Consider the following 10,252-nt stretch of genomic DNA (forward strand, 5'->3'; position numbering starts at 1 on the left):
GTATGCTTTCTTCTCCCCTATTCTCCTCAATAAGGAAAATGGGTAGCTCCTACCTTCTTTTATTTTTTTTTTGAGGGAATGTTTAAATATTTTTCCTTCCAAATTAGGATACCAGTAGTTTTCATTTTGCTGAAAAAGTGAAAACTGCATTTCAATTTATAGGCAAACGGTTCTCCATATGGTGAACTATATACTTTCTCTAAGTCATAGCTCTTGCTGTCTTGGTAGGACATAGGACAGGGCAGCAGTTGGTTGGGGTCATCAAGACAACCACCCGAATAAGAGGTGGAAGTCCTGCTTCTCATTTTTTTGCTTAATTAACTCGCTGGGTTGCCTTAGTTTAAGCAAGACCCCTCAGGGTCTCCATTTTTGCCGCTGGATCAAGTGATATCTCAGAAGATCAGATTCCATATGAATCAATTAGCTGAGGGACAGGGCTCAGGATTTGGAGAAATTGCTTCTTAAGAATGCTGATAGGGATGAAGCTAAACGCTTAGCTTTGCTGCTGTGCCTGTTTGGAGGTAACCAGCTCATCCCAGTTTGCCCAGAACTTCCCTGGTTTTATCAATGAGAGTCCCATATTGTGTACACTCCTTCAGTCCTGGGCAAAGAGGGACAAGTGGCCACCGTAACTGTACACATTTAGGCCAACACAGTAGTAGTAGCAATATGGAGAGAATAGGGAAAACTGTGCCCTCAAATACATTTCCGAGCCAATCTCCAAGGGAAGGGTATTAGACACTTGATATCATAAACATAGCACCTTTCTAATAAAGTGCAATTTTAAATAGAAATTTAGTTGATGGCACCAGATGTCCTGAAAGATCTTCCCCAAAGTTGCTGCAACATCCTTTCCACCTTTGCCAAAGATTATGAGACCATGCGGCAGCCGCTGAGCTCCAGCAGCCTGAGGAGGGAGAGAATGACATGTCCTTGTGTCACTTTTGCTGATCTCGATCATGTGTGCAATTTTAATCATTTCCACAGAGAAAAGGCAAACCTTGCTATTACCCTCTGCAATGACAAGGAGATCATGGCCCAGGCCACCTTCCTGGACTATCCCAACTGGAATGTTGCCAAGCAGGATGACTGGGTTTCAGTGTTCAGGGAGCTCGACGGTGAAATAACATGCACATTAAGAACTCACCGCACAATGCTTATTAGAACAGCCTTAATTGTGAAGTCCTGTGTTTGCAATAATGTCTTTTCGGTTTGGGGCCGAGCAGTCCAAAACTCAAACAGAAAGTATGTATACAATACCTTGACAGTTAAAGATGAAGTTGGCTGGTGAGGAGGAAAGGAGGGTGGAGAGCAAGAAGCCAGAGGGGACAGGCATGGATAGGTAGGAGGCAAATCACCCAGCTGCTGGCAAGGCCCAGACATACTCTGCTAATGAGGGCTCGGATCAGGAATAAGGGGGCGTGTCAAACATGTTCCAGCTCTCACATCATTCTATGGGTGTTGGTGTCTGAAGTCTTTGATATGCTCAGAGGGTACCTGCCTGCTATTCATTTGCCCTTGTAATCATGACAACAGAGCATCAGACTTATGTCACACTCTATAATTTCCAGCATGCCCTGTAGACTCTGGCTTACTTGATGCCTTCTAGCTGTGGGCACATGGCATCCTGTCAGCTAACGGGAGCTAGGTTAGTGGTTCCTAGGAGTCTGGCCTGGGTACCTGGTGCCAGGTCTGAGCTTTCCCTGCACACAGCCTGCCAGAGCCAGGCCAAAGACCAGCCCCAGTTTCTATGGAAAGCCAGAGGCTGCAACTCTGGGCAGTGCCCTCACCTGTCAGTGGAATTCAGTGGTATGTTCCTAGAGCCTGGATGTAAGAAAAAGTGGGGATGCCAACCGAGTGCATGAGTGAATTCACCCCTCTCTCATGGTGTGCATGTGCATACATGCATGCCCCTGAGCAAATTGTTCAGCCTCTATTCAGCTGGATGGACCCTTCCCCTCACCTTCTGTGCTCTCTCCTACCCCTGCCCTCCTGAACACCCAGTGATCATTGTCAAAAAGGCTATCCCAAGATCAGAAATAGACCAAAAAGTTTCTCTCAGTCAATGCTTGTGCCTTTGATTGACTTTCCATTGACTGGGTATTTTACAGTTCTGTAGGAACAGTTGTTAACATGCAGATTTTTGTCCATTTGAGATGTCAATAATTCCTGTCTGGTGAAAGAGCTAACCTCAAAGGTTATGGATTATGGCCCCGTGAAATGTGAACTGTTTTGTATCTAACCCAGCAATCTTGTTCTTACATTCCCTTATTAAGTGATCTGAAGTATCCACCTCCTCAAGTGCAGGGAATCATTTTTTATCATCTCACTAGTTGCCTCATTAATTGATGAGTTAAGTTGAATAAATCTCTGCCGTGTGTTCATTTTATGTCTGCATTAGGGCCATGATTTTTGCCTTTTTGAAAATTATAAATTGTAATTATAAATGATAAATTGTTCATAATCTCTTTTCCCTTTTGTTTCTTTTCTTTTTCTCTTAAGATTATTTCTTTTTAAACTACTTCCTACAACAGTGCAGAGCCAGGCTGTTCAATATGGTAGCCACCAGCTATAGGTAGCTGTTAAACACCTGAAATGTGGCTAGTCTGAATTGAGATCTGCTGTAAGGATAAAATATACACCAAATTTCAAATACTTAGTAGGAAAGAAAAAGAGTGTAAAATATCCTGAACAATTTTTTATATTGATTACTTGTTGAAATGATAATTTGAATATAAGTTAAATAAAATATATTAAAAATTAATTTCACCATTTTATCTTTTTAAATATATCTATTAGAAAATTAAAAATTTCATTTGTGGCTTGCATTTGTGGCTCGTATTATTTTTCTATTGTGCAGCACTGGTATAGAGCCTTAAGGCTTATTGTATTATCTATCCCAGTGGTATTTGCAACTGGTGTGATGATTTGTATTTTAAAGCTAAAGAATAAATCTTGAATTGTAATATTTCTGAAGGAGAAGAAGACTTGGAAGGCAAATCGAGCAAGTAATAAACCATATGCTTCTAAGGCTAGTCCTATTCAGAACATAAAGTAAATGTTGGTAAGATTGTTATGGGATTAAATGAGTTAATATATAGAAAGTGCTTAAAATCATGTTATTGTTGTTGCTCTTGTTGTCTGGACTTTGGAGTTTGTGTATTGCCTTTTGAAAGTTCTCAAGCTGGTGAATCAAACTGCTGATTCTTCTACCATTTTATGCATAGCCCATTTCCTTCTGAGTGCTTCTGAGTCACACCCCACGTAACAGCATTGTTGTTGCTCTTGTTGTCTGGACTTTGGAGTTTGTGTATTGCCTTTTGAAAGTTCTCAAGCTGGTGAATCAAACTGCTGATTCTCCTACCATTTTATGCATAGCCCATTTCCTTCTGAGTGCTTCTGAGTCACACCCCACGTAACAGGAGTGGAGAGAGGGCACACAGACCTACAACTGGCAAACCAAGCCCATTGAGAAAATTACAGACAAGAAATACAGACAGCACTCCCGCTGCCCGGATCTAGGTGCAAGCACTACCTTCACTGGCAATGACCTCACATTTGCACTATTTCTAGAATTTGAAGATTTGCTCATAAACACAGGGGTAGCAAGTTTAGCAGACCAATGTATGAATGTATAGACCAACTATTCATTATTTAGGCTACTAAAAATGTCTTCAGAAGTATGGGACAAGTTTCTCTAACAACCAGGAAGATTTAACCTGAAAGTCATGTTAGGATCTTGCTACTTTGAGTTTTCATCTCCCAGGTTTTCTGGATCTCCAGAGTAGTTAAAATTTGATTCTGACCTTGGGAATGTCGAACAAAACAAGCCATTGGATTCATAATGTGGGATTTGCCTTCTATCCTTTAAATTCATAAGAGAATCTTTCCCTTGTGTCGCATGAATAGAACAGCAGCTGCTGACTCAAGAGCCTTGGGAAAAGGGGGATTGTCTTTCACTTGGTATAGACACCCCTGAGGACAAGGCTACTGAGTTAATAATCGATTTCACTCTCCTGCAGGCTCTTCCCTGCCCACAGCCCATCCGTGAGAGCAGGAGGAAGGGCCAGGTGCTCTGGACTCATTTATGAATCCTGTTTCCTTGAATAATTCTGATCTAGGAGGACAGAAGGCCATGAAGAGAGTCAGTGAAACAGCTCAAATGCTGCCTGGGTGTCTCATCACTTACACATAAAATATCACCCACATATGCCAGCAGCTCTGTGTCTATGGCTGCTCTGAAATCCTCCTCCCACCCTGCCCTGCCCTAGCCTGAATGCTGACTTAGCCTTTAATCTGTGTTCTCTTTCCTCCGGCAGCCTCTGAATACATTGTTCATGCACCTCTTTGCAGCCATGGATGAGTATTCCGTTGGATGTTGCAAAAAGATCATTTGGTGAGTGGACAGGCCTTGCAGTGGTGAACATGAAAAAGATCCTGTGGGTAGTTTTGAAATATTTTTAAAATGATGTGAAATTTGGGGGGGGATTTAATTTGCTTGTAATTTGTGGTGATATTAAAGCGTTTACTTTGAATAGCAGTGGTATTTCTGAAAGAAAATGATCTAATTCTTTGAGTCCATTCTCTGTTCAGTGTGCATCTCTAACTGCTCTCATTTGAGGCAAACAGGTGGTGCAGTCATTTAAAGAAATTAATTTAGGGGGGAGTGGGGAAAAGTAAAGTCACAAGCTTGGATGTTTCTAAAAATAGTTTTCCTCAATCTTATCTTTAGAAATGTTGACTAACATGACAGACTGCAGAAGCTTCCTGAATAAGAGGTTGCACCAAAATATGCTCAGCAGAGCTACTGAGTCATAGTGATGCAGCCCTGACAGCCTGCACAGACATTGGGGGTGGTGGCCTCTGCTTTCAAGTCACTTTGTAATGTCACACCAGAATGTCCAGATGCCAGGTCAAAGGTTAATATTAGCAGAAATCTGGTGTGTCATATGAACATGGCACCCTTTATTCTCTCTGCCTCCATGGACAGATAGAAAAGGGGCCTTTTGGAATCTAGGACAAAGTAGAGGGGAAAAAAGAAATTGCCTTGAAGATGTTCTTGCCTTTGGAGGCAGGGAGCAAAGGAGCCCATGTAGGTTTATGAACAACTCGTTTTTTTTTTTTTTGTCTTTTTTCGTGACCGGCAACAGATCGCAACCCTCAGTGTTGCGCCCGTACCGGACCGGGACCGGCAACGGGATCGCAACCCTCGGTGTTGCCCCAGCTCCTTGCTCAGCCAGTGAGCGGCCGGTCTGTATGTGGGATCCGAACCCTCGGCAAGAGCGCCGCTGCGCTTCCCAAGCAGCGCACTGTAGCAGTGCGCCACCGGGCCGGCCCTGAACAACTCGTTTTTTAGGCGACAGCATCTGTCTCTATAAGGTACCAGCTAATGGAATTGCTTTGCTATTAACACCGTCCCACCTTCTCTTTCCTTGCCAGGATTGTGTTCAAGGCGGTGCCAGAACTGCACTTCATATTTCTCATAGTGCCGTCCTACATGAGCCTAGGTAAGGCCCATTCAGCCACCTCCTGTCCCCAGTAGAATGGAAACTATATTTTCTTCTGAAGTCCCAAAGTTATTCCTTGATAAAATGAGGCCAAACTTCTTTAGCTCTGTGGTTTAAGCTCAACTCTCATAACTGTTTTTGACCAAGTGGGGAACGTTCTCTGTCTGACATATGAGGAGGACTTTGCAGTACATATATGTCATAGGCACAGCAACTGCCCTCAGCTACACATCTGCAAAGCCAGGTACAACTGGGGCAGTGCCTTGTGTAACCTAAGCTTCACTGAGACTGTGAAGAGTCTTTAAATTTAACAAGAGGCTTTATTTAAATTGCCAGTTTTTACTCTAAGTGATCATAGCTTGGATAAAATTTAAAAAAATATTTTAACATTTATTTGTACATATTTGGGGGTACAGTGTGTTGTTTCAATACAGGCATATACTACACATTGATTCACTTAGGGTAGATAGCATAGCTTTGTATCCATTAATCCACCACTTCCCTTCCCCCAGTCCCCCTTCCTCACCCAGCCTCTGGTAACTGTTATTCTACTCTCTACTTCTATGAGAACTACCTTTTTTTTAGCTTCCACGTATGAGTGAGATCATGTGGTGTTTATCTTTCTGTTTCTGGCTTCACTTAACACGATGGTCTCCAGTTCCGTCCATGTTGCTGCAAATGAGAGTATTTCATTTTTTAAAAATAGCTGAATAGTATTCCATTGTTTTATTTCCATATAAAACACAAGTTTTTTTTTATCCATTCATCTTTTCTTTTTATTTGAGACCGGCCACACTGCGCTCAGCCAGTGAGCACAGCGGCCATCCCTATATAGGATCCGAACCCGCTGCGGGAGTGCTGCTGCACTCCCAGCGCTGCACTCTCCCGAGTGCACCACGGGCTTGGCCCTATCCATTCATCTTTTGATGGGCATTTAGGTTGATTTCATCTCTTGGTTATTGTAAACAGTGCTGCCATGATCATGAGAGTGCAGGTGTCTCTTTGATATATTGATTTCATTTCCTTTGGGAATATACCCAGTAGTGGGATAGCTGGGTCATAGGGTAGTTCAATTTTTAGTTCTCTGAGGAAACTTTGTACTGCTTTCTACAATGGCTGTACCAATTTCCATTCCCACCAACAATGCAGGAGAGCTCCCTTTTCTCCACATCCTTGCCAGCATTTGTTATTTTCTGTTTTGTTGATAATAGCCATTCTAACTGGAGTGAGATATTTCATTGTGGTTTTAATTTGCGTTTCCCTGATGATTAGTCATGGTGAGTACTTTTTCATGTGGATTAGGTATTTTTTACAATACTCATAAGCATTACTTCATTTGGAGATGTTTACAGTTCCCCTTGATGACATAAATTGCAAAATTAACTATCTGAAGATACTCATTTTGTTCAACGTGGCTGTAAAGTTATACATTTACTACTATGGGTTTCTGAAAACACACATTCCTGGTCCCATGCCAATAAACTAACTTTTAAATGAACAAATTTAAAAATGAATCTCCCTATTTAGATTTCCCAGTAAAACCCACCTAATTTCTGACATTCAGTGAATGAGGATGCTATTGATCCCAAAGAGGAATTTTCCAAATTGAAGGTCTTTACCATCAGTGTCCTGTGTGACTGACCCAAATCAGACCATCTTAAGGAGAGGGCTGTGGCAGCTGGTGTTTTCCAAAGATAGCCACCATACCATTGTCCACCCTACTAGCTCCCCTGTGATGTGACCTTGCCATTCCTCTTATCAAGCCCTGGTGTCTTCATCTCTTCTGCCTGAAGCTGTGTTCTTTGTGACTGCTTTGACCAGTGGAGCATGGCCGAAGAAATGCTCTGGGACTTGTGAGGCTGGGAAGCTTCTGCCTGTTTCTCTTAGGATGCTTGCTCAGGAAGAAATCAGCCTCTGACTGCCCTGTGACTGCTGGGCTGGAGCGGCCACGTGTTGGTGCAGGGTCGATAGTCCAAGCTGGGCTCCTGCTGACAGTCTGCATGGATTGCTAGCTGTGTGAGTGAGCCATCATGACATCCAGCCCAGGCGACATCTGACTGCAGCCACATGAGAGACCCCAAGTGAGGACTGCCCAGCCGAGCCCTGCCAGAGTTCTGGCTCATGAAATTATGAGCAAAATAGAAGGGCTGTTTTGAAATAAGAATTCATTATGAAACCATCTCAGGGGCGGTTGCTTGGCTTATCAGTGAAGAATAGATTGTGTCTTCTTGGATCAACCACTGCCATATTTGATGAGTGCTGAATTTCTTCAGAAAAGTATTGAATTTAACTTTTTAAAAAGTGAGAGCCTCCTCATGACCAGATGTGTAGTATTATGGCATCACTGTTAAGAGTTTGCAATGCTGGCATCAGATGGATCTTGATTCTGATCTTGGTTCTGCTCCTCACCAGATGGGTTAACTTTAAAAAGGAACTTGACTTCTGCAGGGCCCAGCTTCCTCTCTGTCAGTGGGTGTAAGCATATTGTCTATAGCATGGTATTGTTGTGATGATTGATGAGCTGATGGAAATCAAGCACTTAGCACACTTCCTGTCACATGTAAGTGCCCAAAAGATATTAAATATTATTATTACAAAGGGGCTTAGAGTAAAGTGGGGAAGAGAGACCCATGTACAATAAATTAATGCTGTGTAGCTTAGAAGAGGGAAGCGCAGAGAGAGAAGACAGTGTCATTGCAACCCCTCCATCCCCCCCAAAACTCTAAATGTCCATGAAGAAGTAAATGTTGTTTACACTTACAAACGGTGGTATGTCTATACAATGGATCCTGCTCAGCAATTGAACGGATTAAACTACTTATATTACAACAGCAGGAATCAGTCTCAGAAAGTTTATGAGTGAAAGAAGGCAGACATAGAAGCAAAAACCATATACCATTGATTCCACTTTCATGATGCACAAAACAGATGAAACTAATCTGTGGAAACAGAAATCAGATCAATGGTTGTTTGCCTCTGGTGGAAGGAAGAGTGAGAGTGGGTGGGAGGGATAAGATGGAATTCTGGGGTGATGGCAATGCTCTGTGTATCGATGGGGGTGTGTGCAGTTGTCCAAACTTGTCGAACTGCATTCTAAAGATCTGTGCACTTTACTATATGTTATTATGCCTCAATTAAATGATTACTTAAAAGAAAAAAGGTTTCACTGAGAAGGTAGCCTCTGAATCTGGTCTGGAAGGATAAGTCAGAATTCAGCCAGAATGGGCAAAGGTGTGTAGGAGGAAAGCCCCTGTAATACACATTAACAGGCAGGTAGGCAGGTGTGGCTGCAGTTCCAGGTGTGAGGAGAAAGAGCAGCCCACTGGGTAGCAAAGGTAGACCTGGAATGCAGACACTTTTTCCTGGAGCCAACAGGGAGCACTGAAAAGGAAAGGCAGGATATGAACTGTATGTTTAAAAGATAACTGATTTTCATGTGGACAGTGGCTGATAGAGGAGGAACACAGATTAGTCTGGCCAAGAAATGTTACATGCTAGACTTCACGGAGTGACAGGTCACAGAGACCCAGGTCGGGGAAGGATCAGGGCAGGTGCATAGATGCAGAGAGATGTTTTAGAGGGAACATGGGATTTGGTTACCAGTTGGATGGAGAAGCTGAAGGATGAGAATGAGTTAATGGTGACTCAGGGCCTTCAAGCTTTAGGGGAATGGTAGTTTCATTGGCTTAAAGTAGAAATAATAAATTTAGATGGACAGGAGAGTTGGAAATAGAAATTGAGAGAGAAACCGGGTTGTAGATAGATATACGATTTGCAGGTTATTGATATGTATTTAAGTGGGAAGATCATGAAAATGAAGCTGATTGTCTTGTTCAGGGGGGATTTTAAAGTGAAAAAGCAGAGTACCAGGGCATAATTTTGAAAGATAACAGTGAGCACTTAATAATAATAAAGCAAACTGGAAGAGAAGGGGAGGAGTGTTATAGAAGTCAAAGATTCTTAAGTGGCCGAAAATGCAGGGAAATGAAATCATTTGAGTATGAAAAAGAGACCATTAGATTTGGCAATTTAAAAGGCACAGATGATTAACTCAATTCCTAACTATTTTATTTTTTTGGTGGCTATTGTAAATGGGCAAGCTTTCTTGATTTCTGTTTCTGCATGTTCACTATTGGAGAATAGAAATGCTACTGATTTTTGTGTGTTGATTTTGTATCCTGCAACTTTGCTGAAATCATTTATCAACTCCAAGAGTTTTTTTGTAGAGGCATTAGGCTGTTCGATATATAAGATCATGTCCTCTACAAACAGGGACAGTCTGACTTCATCTTTTCCAATCTGGATGACCTTTATTTCCTTCTCTTTTCTGGTTGCTCTGGCTAGTACTTCCAACCAAGGATGTGATAAATCTCTATAATGAGAACTACAAACCACTGCTGAGAGAAATTAGAAAGGACACAAGAAGATGGAAAGATATCCCATGCTCTTGGATTGGAAGAACCAACATTGTGAAAATGTCCATACTACCCAAAGTGATATACAAATTCAATGCAATCCCCATCAAAATTCCAATTACATTTTTCTCAGAAATGGAAAAAACTATCCAGACATTTATATGGAATAACAAAAGACCACACATAGCCAAAGCAATTCTGAGCAAAAATAAATAAATAAATACATAAATAAAAATAAAGCTGGAGGCATAACACTACCTGACCTTAAACTATACTACAAAGCTATAATAACCTACACAGCATGGCACTGTCATAAAAACAGACACACTG

At 41.9% G+C, this 10,252-nt stretch overlaps 1 protein-coding gene across 1 annotated transcript in view; it reads left to right on the forward strand.

The window, feature by feature from the left end:
- The window catches only part of LOC103603683 (chromosome unknown open reading frame, human C20orf26), a gene marked incomplete at its 3' end in the record, with an annotated part of 35,392 nt that overhangs the window by 6,905 nt on the left and 18,235 nt on the right, over nucleotides 1–10,252 (forward strand). The window contains 4 exon segments of the mRNA XM_008588253.1: nucleotides 988–1,134; nucleotides 4,319–4,396; nucleotides 5,440–5,507; nucleotides 5,625–5,751. Coding sequence (XP_008586475.1) covers nucleotides 988–1,134; nucleotides 4,319–4,396; nucleotides 5,440–5,507; nucleotides 5,625–5,751 — 420 coding nt within the window.

The sequence above is a fragment of the Galeopterus variegatus genome, unplaced genomic scaffold, assembly GCF_000696425.1.
Source record: "Galeopterus variegatus unplaced genomic scaffold, G_variegatus-3.0.2 Scaffold4742, whole genome shotgun sequence".
Lineage (NCBI taxonomy): Eukaryota > Metazoa > Chordata > Mammalia > Dermoptera > Cynocephalidae > Galeopterus > Galeopterus variegatus.